The sequence below is a fragment of the Rutidosis leptorrhynchoides genome, chromosome 1 (assembly GCF_046630445.1).
Source record: "Rutidosis leptorrhynchoides isolate AG116_Rl617_1_P2 chromosome 1, CSIRO_AGI_Rlap_v1, whole genome shotgun sequence".
Taxonomy (NCBI): Eukaryota; Viridiplantae; Streptophyta; class Magnoliopsida; order Asterales; family Asteraceae; genus Rutidosis; species Rutidosis leptorrhynchoides.
The window spans coordinates 127995842-128015745 of record NC_092333.1 but is presented as its reverse complement, the minus strand read 5'-3'; the positions used below and the strand labels follow the sequence as shown (position 1 = coordinate 128015745).

The 19904-nt window shown below is 34.5% G+C and overlaps 2 protein-coding genes across 2 annotated transcripts; both read left to right on the top strand.

Moving 5' to 3' along the window:
- The first annotated feature begins 5982 nt into the window (after positions 1 to 5982).
- On the top strand, positions 5983 to 7866 carry LOC139864879 (uncharacterized). Its single transcript, XM_071853446.1, has 4 exons — positions 5983 to 6864; positions 6965 to 7054; positions 7138 to 7182; positions 7410 to 7866. Exons 3-4 carry the CDS (start codon positions 7141 to 7143, stop codon positions 7836 to 7838), a joined length of 471 nt encoding a protein of 156 aa, XP_071709547.1. The 5' UTR covers positions 5983 to 6864; positions 6965 to 7054; positions 7138 to 7140; the 3' UTR covers positions 7839 to 7866.
- A 3483-nt stretch (positions 7867 to 11349) lies between these two features.
- LOC139864869 (uncharacterized) lies at positions 11350 to 16442 on the top strand. Its single transcript, XM_071853435.1, has 6 exons — positions 11350 to 11961; positions 12630 to 12705; positions 12792 to 12881; positions 12963 to 13013; positions 15236 to 15280; positions 15804 to 16442. The coding sequence occupies exons 1-6, from the start codon at positions 11546 to 11548 to the stop codon at positions 16269 to 16271; spliced, it is 1146 nt and encodes a 381-aa protein (XP_071709536.1). The 5' UTR covers positions 11350 to 11545; the 3' UTR covers positions 16272 to 16442.
- Positions 16443 to 19904: the final 3462 nt, after the last annotated feature.

Here is a 19904-nt window from a genome sequence, read left to right as displayed (position 1 = left end):
AAGATACATCATCTATATCAAGAGTAAAATCCAACAACTTGTAGACGTATCATCTTTTTGATCAATAGTAAACCCAATACAATTTTAATATGCCTTAATGATTTAAGATTGTGAAATAAACCATAGTCCATGGTTGCCTTTTACAAGTACTAAAATACTTAAATCACATCACAATAAATTATCCTAGACCGTGCTTAATCTTTCCAACTTGTACCATTTTGATAAATCATCAAATGGTTAATGGACATCCATCACCAATAAATAAAGATTTCATAGTCATTGTACTTTCAATCGATTTTCTTCATTGTTTTGATGAAGAAATCGCTATTAATACAATCTTTATTCGTCGAAAAATAAAAACTGATATTTAATGCAAATAACAAACACTAAGTTGATACCTAGTCATATGATCAGACGCGTGTTACTACGAGTTACTGTTAATCTAACAACACATCCGATCATGCCTTTTCAATTCTTTGAAACTACTTTGTGGAAAAACCATTAATCATACAGTGAACATATTAATACTCGGTGTATCGTTCACCCGATTAACTTCCACATATCATTTTAGTGTTTTATTATCCAAAATAAAGGAAACCAAATAAACACTCCGTAAAGGACAACACATATGCGTGTTCATTAACAGACATAACCGTCACAACTAGTATAACTTTTCTCTTTCTTTTCCTTTGAGAACTCAATTATTAATCATTTGAAAACACAAAATAAAACGTTTTCAACTTTCATCAAATTCCCATTAATAATGTCCAAAATTGATGAAAATTATCTAAAGATTTCCATTTATGAACAATACTGTACCAAAGTTATAGACAACCGTATGTCAAATGTTGTAACGGTTGAATCAAAAGTCAAAAGTAGTGTTCTTTTCACCAATAATGCATAGTAAGATTCATTTCAAGTTACTGAAATAATTCATGATATCCACACGGTATGCATTATGATATTAACCATGCATTTAAAACCACTGTGATCCCATATCTTGAATTAATTCATCATTGCTATCATGCAATTGTATTTTCCATATTCGATTATAATAAATATTACTGTATGTAATAGATGCATTCCTGTATATCAATCATGGTATAAATTAAAAGGATGGATAGAAACGTATACTCGGTACGTTGGTTCCGCCACAATAGTCAGTCTCGAACAATATGCTTCCAAGATAGAACTTCTTTGTTGTATTTATTCTCCCATAAATATGCAGATTCATATCATGGTGATATTTAATTTCATAAATCATGGTCAAAACCTTGACCAATATAGATCCAATATATATTCCAGAATCCATTCTTAAACCGATCATAGATCGCATACTAAATTGTATAGTGTCATTTCCATAATGATTTCACCGCCTATATCATGTCTCCAAATAAAGTTCTTGTTCTCATCACCGATTCCAATCCATTGTTTATCCATAATTATCATGAAAAATACTAAATTAGTTTGTTGGAAAATAGGGTTGTAAACGATAATCCCGGATTGATTCTTGAATCGTGAAACACTTTCCTAATTAAGTATTTCGACCCTACTTGCCTCGGGTTACATGAAATCTTAATTGGGATAAGACAAGAACGCAATTTGTCTCTAGGCAAAAAGAGATCAAATTATAATATTAGTGAGAATATGATTTTTCTAGTATGTTCATTCATGAAAGCAAACTCATATCTCATATATATAAGAAATGAAAGGGTGCGATGAAAGGTCGCAACCTTTCAACAAAAAGAGGCAACCTTTCAACGAAAAGACGCAACTTTTCGTTAACACCTAATGGAAAATGGTGGAATTTTGAACCTTTTCAATACCACAATTTTCATACCAGTATCAAGTTAACTCTTACGGGCGTGTACTCCACACACTCCAAACCCGTTACTAAGTATAACTCAATTACCCTTGCTTTCAAGTAAATCAAAATTAACTAAAATGCTTGTTGGTAACACTAAAATCACCGACATAAGTTGCATCAAATAACACTAACATTTCATTCATTAAAAACAGTTGATTATTGTCCACTAAACCACTTTTTTTTTACTATCTAATTTTAGGTGTTTCAGGCATTTTTTCTCACACTTTTTTCCAGTCCGTCGTCCAATTTCATAGCAATCGTGCAAATTTCATACTTAGAAGCAAATTTCACAAATATATAAATCTCTTGGGGTATGTTTGGCAAGGAGGTTTTTAGAGCTTTTAAAAGCTTTTAGCTTTTTGCTTTTAAGAAAAAGCTCTTATCTAATAAAAAGCTTTGTTTAGTAACAAAAGCTTAAAGCTTTTTAGGAGATAAAAAAGCTAATATATAAAACGCTAATGCATGAAGCGTTTAAAATCAAGTAGAGCTTTTTGGTGATAATTTTACCTAAATACCCGTACTTGATATTTCATAAATCCTTCCACCTAAAATTGATGTTTATCCTATATCAGAGAAGATATCGAGAGATATACAGTAGACATTCTCCTTTTCATTTTATTAATTTAAAAAAAATTATATTACTATTGATTAATAATAATATTAAGTCTAATTAAATAGAGTACACGTGTATCCATATTTTCCACTGTTAGTTAAATTTATATGTTTTATATACCCTTTGTTATTGTTTTTTTTTTTAATAACGATTAACTTTATAGAACCAATTAAAAAGATTCATAAAATAATGAAATTCCTAAAGGCCTACAATCACACGCAAAACAACCGAACTCGACTAAAACAATCAACCTAACATGTGCTCGCAACTTTTAAGTATCGAGCTCAATTATTTGTTAATGACTACGTTTCATTAAATTAAAGTGATATATAGCATTATGTGTTTTTTCTCGTGTTCATTTTTGTCATTTAACCATTTTTTAACAGCTACAGCTACTTTACCAAACACTTAAATATATTTAAAAAGCTTCATCTAATAGCTACTATCTATCAGCTATCAGCTAAACGCTACTAGCTAACAGCTCCGACTACCAGCTAGTTTTGCCAACCATGCACTTAAATCCCAAACCTGTCGGTTGTACGGCCACGCAGAGTGCACTTTGGAACCTAGTGAAACCCAAGTACAATGTTGATGTAGTTCCTCTTTTATCCTTCGTGTTCGTGTATATAATTCTAGAAAGACTCTCACAAAAACAATGGATTTTAACAGATCCATTCGTTTTCAAGACGAAGTAGAAGAAGAACAAATCGAAGACAACGTAACTGTAGAGGAGAGATTGGAACACTTAAACTTAGACGAAGAATTAGAAAACGACGAATTAGAGAACGACGAAGTAGAAATTGACGAAGTAGAAAACGATGACGGCAGTGATTATGACGATGATGACGATTATGAAGATTACGATAATAATAATGATGATGATGATAATAATGATGATGATGATAATGAAGATGAAGATGAAATTGAAGGTGAAGAATTCGATGACCTGATTCCGGCTTCGGTGGTGACGGCGCCACCTAGGGTTTCTAATTCAGTATCACTTGATTCAAATAAAAGTGAGACTGATGGTTTAATATGTCTTATTTGCTTTGAAGCTTGGACTCACGGTGGTGACCAAAAAAAAAAAAAAAAAAAAAAAAAAAAAAAATTTCTTTTTTAGTCGGAGGTCTATTCGGAAGCAATCTCTTTATCCGCCGAATAAAGAGAGGGATGACTTTCTCCACTTTTGAGATCACTCTTGGTGGAAAAAGGACTTGTTTTTACTCTCGGGTAGGGAAATGATTGTCTACATCTAACCTCCCCATACACCACTCAGGCGGTATTGGGTTTTGTTGTTGTTGTTGTTGTATGATGATGTTTGCACAATGTTAATATATAGTTAATATTAAATCTCTAATTTTATGATGTCATAAAAAAACAATTATCCTTTATAAAAATAAATCGAAAGAAAAAAGAAAAAATTAGAAGACATCTAGATGATGTCATAAACACTAATTAAAATAAATTAATAAAAAAGAGTAATTATTTATCTTCTACTTTTTAGTAAATTATTTTTTCCTTTTCATAGTAACAACTAAAAAATTATTCAGTATTATTTTTTCCTTCATATAATAATTGTAATTTTAAATTTATTCGGACCAAGTTAATTATATCAAAATGTTTGTAAACAAGTTTCTTAGTCGGAATGTGTGGTTACATGGGTCATTAAACTAAATGACTTTAACATTTACGTTCACTTAATACCTAAAACATATCTTTAAACTATTTCATTAAAACAAACCCGTGGTTTCACGGGTCATTTCACTAGTTATATAATAATTTACATCGAAGTTTTGTATGCTTAATATATGATTTTAGTGACATTGAGTGACTGAGAATACTAAGTTTAGTTATGAGTAGTGTAATTAAACTCGAATGCATATTAAGATTGCAAGTTTGTAGGCTAAAAAGTAAAAACACATGAGATGAATGTAGTTGAGTAGTTGAGTACTTGAGTAAAAACACATGAGATTCAATTAAGTATCTTGTATGATCTGTTTTTGTTGATAAGCATAGACCTGAATATTTACACTTTTGAGACTGTTTGTTATTATGTGTTGAGTGCAGTTGTCTTCCTTGTGGGCATTTATTTGGATGGTCTTTTTTTTTTTTTAAAAGGCTAGCAAGTTTATATATATATATATATATATATATATATATATATATATATATATATATATATATATATATATATATATATATATATATATATATATATAAAAGAAGTACACGAAATACACTAGCAAGTAGCTAGATAAAACATAGACCGCACAAAACGCACACGAGACCACACACAAACCCACGAAAAAAACACACAAAACAACAAAGCTCAAAACGCTAAAGGAACATTAGCACGAAGACACTAAAAAACACCCGATGACAAAAAAAGGAGACTGTGAATCCGAATCCGAGGGCGCGCAAGAGGAGCAACATGAGCAACAATCAACTTCATCATCGTCCTCATCCGAATCTTTCATCACGGTCTCGATAAAATATCTTTCATGCCAACGAAAATTTCCCGACGTCGTCTACGCTTCATATTTCTCCTTCCCCAAACGTGTTTAATGAAATGACTTTTAATCAGTGGATGAATTTTTCTCTCCTTAACACGAAAACGAGCAACCGTGGTCACGTCCTGCAAATCGACACATTCACTTTTGTTTAAACAAGGATCACCCACATCCCGTTCATCGGAACCCAGGCTAACATTTGAAGGATCAGAAACAAGACCATCAAAACCCAATGAAGGCCCAGACGAAGATGAGGCTAAAGTTTCCACAGCTGCTCCAAAAGAAATTGAATCTACAGCCCCACACGAAGGCCCACTGGTTGAAATATTTTCAGTTTCAATATATGGCCTTGTTATGAAATTTTGCCCAAAAGCAAGATTAGATTCCCCATTTTGAAAATTCAAAGTTGCATTGGGTGAAGAGTCTCGCATGCATTTTTTATAATTATCATCATTATATGTAGACAAAATATCTTCTACATTGGAACCAGTGGGGGCCACGTGATGAAGAAAGCCATCAAACATGCTTTCACGCGTGTCATTGGTAACATCAAAAAAATTGGGACTCTCAACCTCGTTCCACGATCCATCTTCATCACCTGCAGACGGATTTTTTTCCGGCACCAAATTTGGCAGTACTACAGAACCAGATTCACTCGTGTCATTGGTAGCATAAAAAAAATTGGAACTCTCAACCTCGTCCCTCGATCCATCTTCATCATCTGCAGACGAATATTTTCCCGGCACCAAATCCGGCGGTGAAACAGACGCCGGAATTCCGTCGGACGTAACTGGGATAAACTCCCCGTCTTCAATATCCTCATCGTCGGCGGCAGACCCTCACCAACTTCATCTTGAACGATGGACCCTTCATCACAGAGATCGAAGTTTGTACCCACTCTCGACACATCTTTATCCATCAAGCTAGGATCCTTGTTTGCCCCCGAATGGGACTCGACCATATCATCCTCACCCACGCTAGAGAAGCCCTGAGGTTTCTTTAAGGCGTCTCCACAAACATCATTCACCGGAGAATTATCAACCTCGATCAACGTCCACGAAACTCGATCTTTGTTAAAGTTAAAAACAAGGTTGTGGTTGTTCACCGACTTAGGAAGGTTAAACTCGAAACTTTTAAATCCAATCTTAATTTCAATTCGATTGTTGGCAGGGAGTTGAAATAGCTTGGAGTCACGGTTTGTGGGCGGTTCAGCTACGGTTTTGTCACCCCATTTAAATGGTTTAGCCTGACCTCGGTTCCAGGGAGCCGGAGGAAAATCCTCGAAACCATTAATATTCGGGATGTCATCTTGGTGCCTGCAAGTAGGATAATCTTCAACTTTCTTATCGCGATCTGCAGATTTCTTCTCCAAAGCCTTATAGGCTCGAATCCATTTTCCATTTATTTGAATGGAGTTCAGGATTTTGGAGAAAGACTCGATCTCGGTAATACCTTCAAAGCGAACATAATCAAAACGTTGACCACTCAACAATCGTTTCCGTGCAAAATACACATCTTTGAGAGCACCATAGTTCTCGAAGACTCTCCGACAATCAACCCGGGTCCATGAATCCGGGAAATTGAAAATCAAAAACGAAGTTACCCGATTATCACACGACGATGAAGACGTAAAGCCATTGGGCTTCGACATATGGGTCATACCATCTTCCTCCAGAGGACTGGCCGGAGAAGATGGAGCAGACCGGAAGTTATGAACGGAAGTTATAATCTTTTGTAATGACTGATTACCTGAGAGAAAGTTGTATTCTAATAGACTATTTATGGACTGAAATTGCCACCTCAATGGGGTCGAAAATTTATTTGGATGGTCTTGTATAACGAAATGGCTTAAAAATCGTCGAAGTCTTGGGAAGGTTCATCAACCGTGTCTATACTTTATTTTTTTTTCTAGAGATACAATATATAATTGTCTAATTAACTTTCTGATTACACCGGTCTTTTAAATGTTATCAGTGCCCTCAGTGCAACCAAGTATCCAAATTGAAGGATGTTAGGATTTTGTATGTAAATCGGGTCTGTGTTGCTGATGAGGAATTACACAAGGTATTGTTTTTGAAACTGATATAAAAATTTGAGACTTGTAGTATTTAATTTTCATTAAGAAGACAATATTTCTTTGGTTGCAGAGAATGCGGTCTCTCGAAGCTAGATGTGCTGGTCTTCAAACGGAGGTACGGTTTGTTTTTTCCATCATCTTGTATTTTTATTGTTCCAATGATGGGTCAGTTATACTCGGAGGATATTCAAATTAAAGGTTTGTAGCTCAGCCCAACTGTATGCTTCTTGACCCAACACGTTTTTCATTTCTTGTTTTTGACCAGCATTCCCTATTACCCGACTGGCCCATTTGCAAACCACTGTTTAGAGGAAATGTCTATAATTTTCTTATTTTCGTCAGCTTATTTGGCAAGGTGGTCGGGGGCCGGACAAGTCTAAGTTTTCGGAGATATCGGCTAGGCTAGACAGCCTGCGGTTGCTCGTGGAGACACATCAGCTGGAGTATGCATCCGAGGCTGCACGCATGCCACATGATATCAGTGCCAGTCGGAGCGTTCTAGATGCGATGAGATATGATATGCATGGGATAAGTTATGATATGGGTGTCTTGAGGTACACGTCAGACTGGATGCGTCATAATCAAGAGTTGTACTATGCGTTCCGGGGCTTCAAGAGCACACTGTACCCGGTACCACACCATTGGGACAATTTGGGGACTTCCAGTCCTCTACTCACACCCCCTAATTATGACAGAGCCGTCGCCTTAGCCGAGATTCAGCGTCGACACCAGCAGAGTTCTGACAAGGCTGAACAGTCCCATCCCTCGTAGCCGAAGCCATCACATTACCCGTGGGACACTTTTTCCTGGATGAGGGCCTATGTGCCCCAATTTTATTAGTTTATGTATGTTTTTAAGACTTGTTTCAGTTAATTGTTGGATTATTGTTTAGGACTTCTTTATGTGCGTTGAGACTTCTGGGTGGCTTTTGGGTACCTTTTGTGCAACGTAACCCGTATTTGGTGTGTTTTGCTATTATATTATTATAATTTTCCTAATACCTTTATCGAATGTCAACCTACATTGCTCGAGGAGTCGAGGTTGAATATGTAGTCTAGTGGTGTATTGGATTATTTTTATTTTTATTACAAAATACCGTTTAAGCTGCGTATGGCACTATTAAATTTAATTATGAGATCACATATATTTTTAGGATTTATGGTTTTTTAAAGATGACAATTTATTAAAGTATCATCCTGATATAATTAGTTAGCAAAAAAATAATAATTTTATCCTACCTAAATATGCCTGAATACAATTTAGTGTTCAACTCAATAGAAGGATCTCCTAATTCCCACTAACATCTGCTGCTTCACTGGACAATTGGAAGTAATGCTGATTCAGGTTCATCCCAACTATCCTTATAAAAAACTTCTAAATAAAACTAAGGTGTTGCCAACACATGACCATAAAGATCGCAGACACAATACTAAAAACTGTTAAAGAATAGCAACAAAAGTGCCTGCACTTGGAGCATTACCTCTTTGGGGTAGTTTGACCTTGGATCACAGAAAGACATTCTCATCATATCCATTTATAGATGATCACAGGATGTCATAGAATAGCATAAACTCAGCCACAAGTCAAGTCATTCAAACTGGATATAATACAAGCGTCTTTCCCATTATGTAAAGTGATTCCAAAAGTAGATTGAATCCATACTTTAAGTAGGAATTAGCTGTTAAGTATTTTCTTGTATAAAACGACATCATATGTAAATGAAAACTTCACTTCATCAGTTTGAAATAGCTGATACAAATTCTCATAAATAAACACATTCTGCATTATTTATACTTGAAAACATGGTATCGGAGCTAATGGTGTAGATCATCGATCATTACATCCATTCTTTGTCTCAATCATTTACCAAGAACTTGGCTACCATGACCGGAGTCGGTAGCCCAGTTCAAACTGACTCGAATTCATTGAGGAGCAATCAAAACAATCAAATCTTTGACTTTTCAAGTCAAATGGCAGATTTTTTCAAAACCCACTTGAATTTTCAATCTTAACCAAAATTGACTACTAGCTTAAAGATTAATTATAATCTTAATAGTCAAAATTACGCACTTCTGATCCTGCCAAAAAGGTCATTTTGACTATATTTGGTCAAACCTGAACAAATTATCAATCCCATAACTATGAAAATTTTGAAACTCTTCGGATCACATTGAATAGAAGTTCTCATGAACCACATCATCAAATATCATTTTGCCTAGACTACAACCAAACACCTTAAGTACTTGAAGTGTCAGTGTGAATAAGCAGAGTCAAACATGCAACATTAAACAGTAAAACACACAAAGAAATAACTCAAAACCTAAAACGCAGTGGTAAATGAAGAAGGCAAGGATTCACGATGAATCACAAAATATATAGTATATGCGAAAGGCTAGAAAGATTAATAAAAAACATACTTGGCGATACACATTTCATTGAACCTGAATTATTTTCCATTCAATAAACTCATAACTCAATGAATTATAATCATCAAGTTAAAAAAATCAACAAAAGTATATGTAACAACAGATTGTGAGGTCTACGAAAACGGCATACAATGTCCATATGAGCAATTTGATGACATAACAAACGATCGTTTCGTTGATACCCTGAGGTTGAAGACAATCAGAGAAGTCAAGTCGGAGGATCACGGCCGTCTATTTCAAATAGCTAGGGTTTACAGTTTTTTTGATGAGCCGGTTGTTATCGATTGATAGTATAAAATTTATATCGTCTTGTTCGGAAAATCGTGACGGATTCATTGGAGGTAGCGGCGTCGAATAAGAAGCCATACGCCATAGTCTGCCGTCGAAAGGATTTGGGGTTTTTTTTTATTTTGAAGATAGACAAAAAGGGTAACAAATTAGAAGGCAGCAACGTGTTTTTTTTAATAAATCAAGTAAAATGACTAAATTAACTTCATGAACAGTAACAACTCGCCACATTTAGTATTAGAGGATAATAGAACATATATAGTCATAAAATAGTTTAAACAATCAAGAGATGTAGAAAGCAATGCAAGGAAAAAACAAAATAGATAGAGGCAATCTAAACAACTCACAAATTAAAAATAATAACTGGAATTGATCCTACACCAATTTAGAATTTAAACTTACATGTACTTTCCAAATCACTACATCATTTACTTATAAACTTACGCAACTCTAAAACAATAACTACAAGCTTAATATTGGGAGGTTCATGGCCCACCCGTGCCCTCCCAATAATCTGTCCCAACCTAGAGTTTGTGGTCTAGCCATGGTCTCGCTTTTTGACCATGCTATTCAACCTCCGAATACAGACAATACGAGAACCAAAACACGCGACCTACAGAATACCGGAAAATTCGTAGGATTTTCTTTCATCCTCGAAACACGTACCTCCGAACATTGAGCGAAGTTTATTGAAAAACATTGCATAGAAGAAGGGCAATGTGGGTGGCGCATACACTATTCTTGTTAGGAGAAATAGTGCAGTCAAGTCTCAAGAAATAGCAAGCTAAGGCTTGTTTTTTGCCAAAACTTTTACAATCCGCCACAAGTTAAAGAAGAGTTGAAGTCTTTTAGAAGAAGAGTTTAAGTCTTCTAAAAAAATATAAGAATGTATAAGCTGTTGCTAAATTGTGTTTGATTGTTCGTTTTGTTATTTTGTTCGATGTTCAAGTTTAGACAACATTTCATCAATGTTCTAAGTGTAGACTAGTATTGGTATTTTGTTGTTATTTATGTCGGACTAGTATTGGTATTTTGCATCTTATACATTGAATGGCATGAAATGAAATGAAATGACTACTTATTTAATTATTATTTGCTCATTTGATGTATTTATATATTTTGTGTATTTCAGTATTTGTATAAACTAGCAAATAACGCAAAATAAGACAGCATTGCAAATGCAATGCATAACAACAACAACAAATACCCAATCCCACATGTGTGAGGTATGGGGGAGGTGGGACGTACACAATCCTTCCTCTATCCTAGAATAAAGAGAAATCATTTCTCCACCCCGAGTGAAACACTCACAAGAGTAGAGAGAGTCCTCCCTCTCTCTATTCGACGGATAAAAAGATTGCTTCCAAGAGGACCTCCAGCCCCAAGAGTAAAAAAAAAAAAATACAATGCATAAGTTACATCAAAATATCAAATAACACCAGCATTTCCTTCGTTAAAAACTGGTTGACTAGTGTCCACTAAAACACTTTTTTGACAATATAATTTTAGGGGTTTCAGGCATTTTTTTTTTTTTTTTTTTTGCACTTTTTTCCAGTCCGTAGCAACCGTGTCTTGAACTGAGATCGAAGCAAATTTCACAAATATATAAATCTCTTGACTTAAACCCCAAACCTGTCGGTTGTACGGCCAGGCAAACGGCACTTTGGAACCCTAATATTGAAACCTAAGTACAATATTGATGTAGTTCCTCTTTTATCCTTCGTGTTTCTGTTTTTAATTCTAGAAATACTATCACAAAAAACAATGGATTTTAACAGATCCATTCAAGACGAAGTAGAAGAAGAACAAATCGAAGACAACGTAACTTTAGAAGAGAGATTGGAACACTTGAACTTAGACGACCAATTAGAAAATGACGAATTAGAAAATGACGAAGTAGAAAACGATGACGGCAGTGATTATGACGATGATGACGATTATGAAGATTACGATAATAATAATAATAATGATAATGATGATGATGAAGAAGAAGAAGAAGAAGAAGAAATTGATGCTTATGAAGGTGAAGAAGTCGATGAGGTGATTCCGGTTTCGGTTTCAAATTCAGCATTACATGATTCTGAAGGAAGAAATATTGATTCAAATAAAAGTGATACTGATGGTTTAACATGCCCTATTTGCTATGAAGCTTGGACTGACGGTGGTGACCACAAAGTTTGGTATGCATTATGATATTTGCACATTGTTAATTTTACAATTTACATTGAAGTTAGTTGTATGATTAATATATATGATCTTAGAGCACCAGGAGTCGAGCTTATTTTTCAGCGTTAAGGAGATTTAACGGTGGGGACGGTGGGATCCCGACCGCCGTTAAATCGGCGTTAAACCTCGGCGTTGGGCACCACCGTTAACTAGGCAACGCTGTGTTGTTTTTTTTTTCTTTTTCTTTTTTCCCTTCTTTTTCGTAAATAATATTATTAAAAGTGTTAAAAAAACAATTAAATAATGATTTAACACTGAGATTTAACACTTAACGATTTTGAACGATTTTCCCTGTTTTGGCCTCATTGTTTGTTAAGCTTAACACTGAGATTTAATACTGAACGACTCCTAGTGCTCTTAGTGACACTCCGAATATTAGGTTTAGTTCAGTAGTGTAATTAAACTCCAATGCATATTAAAATTTCTTTGTAGGCTGAAAACAATTGAGATATTACTTGAGTAATCAATAAAGTTTGAAGTGAAACTAATTGTCTGAATTAAAATAATTTTTCTATTTTCTTAGGTTCAATTAAATATCTTGAATGATTTGTTTTTGTTGATAAGCATAGAGCTGGATATTTACAGTTTTGACTCACTGTTTGTTATCATGTGCTGAGTGCAGTTGTCTTCCTTGTGGGCATTTATTTGGATGGTCTTGTGTAACGAAATGGCTTAAAAATCGTCGGAGTCATGGGAAGGTTTACTTATTTTTTCTAGAAATACAATATATAATTGTCTAATTGCATAACTATCTATCTGATTACACTTGTCTTTTAATTATCAGTGCCCTCAGTGCAACAAAGTATCCAAAGTGAAGGATGTTAGGATTCTGTATGTAAATCGGGTCTGTGTTGCTGATGAAGAGTTACGCGAGGTCCTCTCTTTGAAACTGATAGAAAATTGAAGACTTGTAGTATCTTACTTTCATGCTTACCACAAAAAAAATTTATTGCAGAGAGTGCGGTCACTCGAAGCTAAATGTGCTCGTGCTCATCTTGAACAGAAGGTAAATCTATATATAGGGTCATAATCTATATAATATATAGGGTCATAATCAAGAGAGAAGCACTTTTTTGGGGGGAAGTAAATTTTTTTTTGTTTTTTTCGAATTTTTTTTTTTTCCAGACATCTAGTTTAGGTGAAATTATGAACATTTAAAAAAGACACTTTGTGATGAATGTTATTATTTAGGCGGGAAAACGATCGAAGAATTAATTGATAACATTCATCATGAGTAATGTTATTCCTAATAATATTTTTTCAAAATTTAGCCCGATTTAGAGTTTAGGGTTTAGTGTTTTGGATTTAGTCCCTAAACCCTAAACTTTAAAGCGTTCGTGTTAAAAATTCAATCTAAACCCTAATTTCTAAACCCTAATTTCTAAACCTTAATTACTAAACCCTAATTTTTAAACCCTAAAAAAAACTCAGAAGCATAATATTACACATGATGCATGTTCTCATTTTTCTCTTCGAGCGTTTTCCCGCCAAAATAATAACATTCATCACGAAGTGTCTTTTTAAATGTTCATATTTTCATGTGATCTTGATGCCTGAAAAAAAAAAAAATCGAAAAAAACGAAATAAAATTACTTGCCCCCACTTCCTCCCAAAAAAGTAAAAGTGTTTCCCTCTTGATTATATATATATATATATATATATATATATATATATATATATATATATATATATATATATATATATATATATATAGGGGCAGATCAATGGGGAAGTAACCAATCGGGGGGAAGCGGAGGAACCAAATTTTTTTTTTTTCGTTTTTTTTGGATATTTTTTTTCAGGCATCAAGATCACACGAAAATATGAACATTTAGAAAAGACACTTCGTGATAAATGTTATTATTTATGCGGGAAAACGATCGACAAAAATAACATTCAAGATAATATTGATCGTGAAGAATGTTAACGTTTTTTTTTTTTCTTCATGTTTTGTGAAGTAAAATTTAGCCCGATTTAGAGTTTAGGGTTTAGGGTTTGGGGTTTTGGGTAACCACAAACCCTAAACCCTAAACCATTCGTGTTAAAAACTCAATCTAAATCCTAAATCTAGACCCTAAATCTAAACCCTAAACCCTAAATTTCTAAACCCTAATATCTAAACCCTATAAATCCTAATATCTAAACCCTAATATCTAAAACCTCAACATACGCTCGTAAAACACGATATATATTACTTCTTCGAGCGTTTTCCCGCCAAAATAAAAACATTTATCACAAAGTGTCTTTATTAAATGTTCATATTTTCATCCAATCTATAATGTTCGTGAACAAAGTTTTTTCAAAGAACGAAAAAAAAAAAAAAAATTTGCTTCCCCCCGCTTCCCTCCAATTGATTACTTCCCCTTGATCCTACCACTATATATATATATATATATATATATATATATATATATATATATATATATATATATATATATATATAGGGGCAGGATCAATGGGGAATTAACCAATCGGAGGGAAGCGGAGGAAGCAAAAAATTTTTTTTTTTTGTTTTTTTTGAAATTTTTTTTTCCCGGCATCAAGATCACACGAAAATATGAACAGAAATATGAACATTTAGAAGAGACACTTCGTGATGAATGTGATTATTTAGGCGGGAAAACGATCGACAAAAATAACATTCAAGATAATATTGTTCGTGAAGTATATGAACGTTTTTTTTTCATGTTTTGTGAAGTAAAATTTAGCCCTAAAATCTAAACCGTTCGTGTTAAAAACTCAATCTAAATCCTAAATCTAAACCCTAAATCTAAACCCTAAACCCTAATATCTAAACACCAATAGCTAAAACCTCAAAATACGCTCGAAAAACACGATAATTGTTATATATTACTTCTTCGAGCGTTTTCCCGCCAAAATAAAAACATTTATCACAAAGTGTCTCTACTAAATGTTCATATTTTCATCTCATCTATAATGTTCGTGAACAAAGATTTTTCAAAAAACGAAAGGAAAAAAAAAAAAGTTTTGCTTCCCCCCGCTTCCCCCCGAATGGTTACTTCCCTCTTGATCCTACCACTTTATATATATATATATATATATATATATATATATATATATATATATATCACAAAAGTACCTGACTCACATTTTTATCTCCCTCCTGCATCGGGCTGTTTTATATATAAAGTTTGTCTTTCTGTATTGTTTGGCTTCATGCATTTAATTTTCTCCCATTATACTCATCATATATTTCTTTGGTTGCAGAGATTGCGGTCACTCGAAGCTAAATGTGCAGATCTTGAACAGAAGGTATATATACGTTGACTTGATAGTTTATCACAAAAACTACTTGACTTGCCTCTTTATCTCCCTCATGTTGCATGCTGTTTTATCCTTCAAGGTTGTCTGGATGTCAGGGTGTTGTTTGACTTCATGCATTTACTTTAGCTCTTATTATACTTACTATATCTGTTTATCCATAGTGTCAACTGTGTATTAGTTTTTATCACCTGAGATTCCATAACTATGAGTCAAGGTAGAGACAAAATTACGCGGGGGGTCCCTGTGGTATACCTCAAAAAACAGGCCTAGTCCAAAACTATTTTTTCAACTTCGGGGGTCCTTGTGGTATCCAAATACAGCGTGTGGAGTCCGAACCTTCAAAACCTGATGTCACATGCCTAAAACCTTCAAACAGCCATTGTGCAAAGTTTAGAAATATTGTGAATTGGCTCTAGTGTCTACTGTTTCTTTAACTCAAGATGCCTACACTATACTTGCACGTTGTGTTTTTCCTTCATCTTGGATTCTTATTGTTGATATGATGGGTCAGTTACACTCAGAGATGGTTAGAGGTTTTCACGATATGCGGGTTGGTTTTCGTAACGTGGATGCCCAGCATGAGCAGCGGCAACAACAGTTCACTCAGTATAATGAGTCGCAGCAGCAGCACCAGCAAAGAATGGAGCAGAGCCAACAAAGAATGGAGCAGAGCCAACAGAGGGTTGAGGATATCGTGAGAGCTACGCGATATGATCTGGGTTGGAGTAACTATCGTGGGGATTGGCATCGGCACAATTTCGAGTTATTCTCCTCAAACCCGGCCGAGTATTATGGGACTCACTACCAGAGGCCCTTGTATTATGATAACCCAGCTCACCCACCTACAGCACCAGTTTATGATGAGCGAGCAGCATTAGAGGATGCTCAACGCAGGTTTCAACGGGAGTTTCCCAATGGTCGCCCCAAAAGGGACGGATCGGGTTCATCTTTTTGGCCATACGGAGATTATTTGAGATGAGGGCCTGCGTGCCCGTTAGATTATCCGTACTGTTATATTTTGGACTTATTTTAGTTACGTACTTTGCTGAACTATTTAAATTCCTGTTATGTTTGTGAGACAATGGTGAGGGCGGTGGACCTTGTATGCCGTCACCTTTTATGTTATGTTCTTTTGTTTATTATGTTTGTGCCTAAAGTTTGTGTGGATGTGCTAAATTTCCAAGACTGACATTAAGTTCAGCAAAGTCTATGTTGTGTTGAAATTTGTGTGTGATAACGATCGAGGAATAGATGATGTTCTTATGCCGAGTCAGTTATGCGCTATTTGTCACCATCGTTCCCCAATCTTCGGCTTTATGCCCGGGAAGTTCTAACTCCCTTTATCCCTTGCCCTCTCGAATTTAATTTGTTTTTTTTTTTTTTTTTTTTTTTTTTTCATGTAACATAATGACCCCATGCATTTCCATTGATTGTTGTGTTGAAGAGGAAAAAACCGAAAAAAGTTCACCACATTGGGAGTTAAAGAGAAGACTGCGCAATTAAGGCATTACATGATTGTAAGTGGGGGAGGGGTTGATATAAATTCTCTCGAGCTTATTGCACTTGGCCTATTGTGCTCTAAACTTCTATTGCTTTGAAAATTCAAGTAATTTGTTTTTAAGTGAGATGTTTTGAACTATAGTTAGTTTGAGGACAATCAAGGTTTAAGCGTACATATGCACAAAAAAACCGGATCCGGAAAATATCCGAAAAAAATCCGAAATCGGATCCGGTCAGATCCGGTTTTTGTCAGATCCGAAACCGGTTCTTGGATCCGATCCGGATCCGACCGGATCCTAACGTTCGAATTGGACCGGATTTTTTCCGGATAAAAATCCGGATTTTTTTTATCCGGATAAAAACCGGATTTTTTTCTGTTTCGGTTTTAAAAAAAAAGAGCCGTTTTTTACCCTTTTTTGCAGATTTTTGAATTTTTATGGACCATTTTACCCCTACAAGTGTAGTATAAATAGATGGTATTGGGTTTTGGTTGAAAGCACACAATCTAATTCTCTCTATTCTCTCTAAATCTCAAAATACTCTATAATTACACTATAACAAGTATGTGGTCAGTCGCGCGTTGCCGCGACGGATTACTTGACGATCGTCTTTCCAAAATTATTGCAAAAGATATGAAGCAACTATACATGCAGGGGCGGATCTTATTGAGGGCAGGGAAGGATATCCGCCCCTACTACCTTTTGAGTAAGTAATGTTGTATATATAGTGATTTCATGGTAGATTTTGTTTGAGGTAAAATTTTGAAGAAGAAATACAGAAAATGATGGAAATGGGGTTTGGAAATGAAGGTTGAAGAAAGAGAGATACTCATTTTTCTTTTCTGTAGTATTTGTCCTTGAAACACGTGAAACCACTCTCTTTTGAGTACAGTATAGTTTATTTTATTTTCACCTAATTTACTTGTATTATGAAGACTTAATTACAAAAATGGTCACTGTGGTTTGTCAAAAATTGCATGTTTAGTCACTATGGTTTTTTTTTTTGCATTTTTAGTCACTATGGTTTTTAAAAATTACAAATTTAGTCACTAAAATTCACGGACGTGAATTAGGACCGTTAAGACACATCATGTGCTTGTCACGTGAGGGGTATTTTCGTCCTTTAATTTTTCTTTTCTATTTTTCCTTTTACTTCACCTCTTCCTCTCCACCTAAAATAATTAAACCCTAACTTGATTTTCCTTTTCTTCAATCAATTTCTAAATATCAAACATATATTTAAATTTTACAAACCCAATCTATCTTTAATCAAACATATTAAGTATGGGAAAAAAATACATCAAAGATATTATCACAAACTCACTTTTTCGAACCCTTTTCTTCAATCACTACCATTAAAAATTAAAACCCTAAGATTAAAACTTAATCAAAATTACAATTATTAAATAAAGTACAAAACAAAAATATACATGGTCAGCTTTTTTCATAAACAAACCAAACAAATTGTTGAAACTATATATCTGCATAAAGAACATAAAGAAAAACTAAACCAGATCATCCACTTTCATCAAATAAACTCCAAAACAAAAAGAAAAACTAATCAACTATTCAAATCAAACCTTTTCAGTTCTGACTGATTAAAACCCAGATCTGCAAACCATCCAGCAAGAGACACGACGATGGCAGCGATGATGGTGGAGGTGTTGAAGGCCGTAAACGGTGATCGCGGTGATGGTGGAGGTGTTGAAGGCCGTGAACGGTGATGGCGGTGATGGTGATGAAATTAATTACGGTGAACGGTGAAGGCCGTCACATGTGTCGATGAACCGGATTCCGTCACCGGTGGTGGTGGTGGAATTAATTACGGCTGTGACCAATGGTGGAATTAATTACGGATTCCATCACTGGTGGTGGTGATGAAGTAGATCTGTAGCTTTATCCATTTCTTCTTATATTTGATAGGAGTATTTATTTTGATGTAGCTGCAGATTTAAATAGGAGTATTTGTTTTGATGATGTTTGAAGATGATAAATATCTTTGATGTTTGGTGGATAAAAATTAGGATTTATTTATTTTAGGTTGGAAGAGAGGTGAAAGAAAAAGAAAGGGTAATTAAGTTTCAGTCTATAATTTAAAAGGACTAAAGTACCCTCACATGCTAAGCATGTGACTGACACTTAACGGATCAAATTAACGTCAGTGAGTAAATTGCAATTTTTTGAAATCACAGTGACTATAATTGTAATTTTTTGAAACCACAATGACTAAACTTGCAAAAAAAAAACTATAGTGACTAAACATGCAATTTTTGACAAACCACAGTGACCATTTTTGTAATTATGTCTATTATGAACTACTCCGTATGAATTTGAATTAATATATTGTCTTCTTTTTTTATTTTCATCATTTCATCAATTTTTATTACCTAATATAGCTATGGATATATATACATATGTATATGTCTTTTCAATATACAATACAAAATTAATTTACTAATTGCTACGATTTACTTGTAAGTAATTTTATAACGTCTATGTTCAAGAATCTTGATAGTAATAAGGTTTTAGATGAAGCTTAAATCGTATCATATACTCGGGCCAACATAAAAATAAAAAAATGCATCAAAAAACATTTTACGCATAAAATAATTTTTGCCCCTCCCAAAAGTACACTCAAGTTCCGCCACTGTATACATGTGTAACCAAGTATAAGAAAAGTATATTTGGTCCTAAGATAAAATGCTAGACTATACATGTGTAGTATGGTAGAGTTGGCAAATATCAGATTCAAATCAAAGCATAGCTTCGTTTATTTCTTTTTATTAACTCACCGCATTTGAAGATAATTACACGCCACCATTGAACCTCTGTGACGGAATACGAAGCTTTCCATGAAGAGTCATTTTGTTTCTAAGAGGTGCCCATCCCTTTTCAGTATAATTAGCAAGAAGACTTGACAATCCATGGTTATTAAGTATACCCGAATAGCTGATAATGTTGGAAAAGCTTCCTGCACTTATCGATCGAATAAATAGTGGGAATCCTTAAACAGCTTCAAGATCATAAAAAGACCTGCAGATCTAACAAAAAATTAGAAGGCTTCACAAAAAGATTTATTATAAATTTGATTAGCGTGCACTAAGTGAATATCC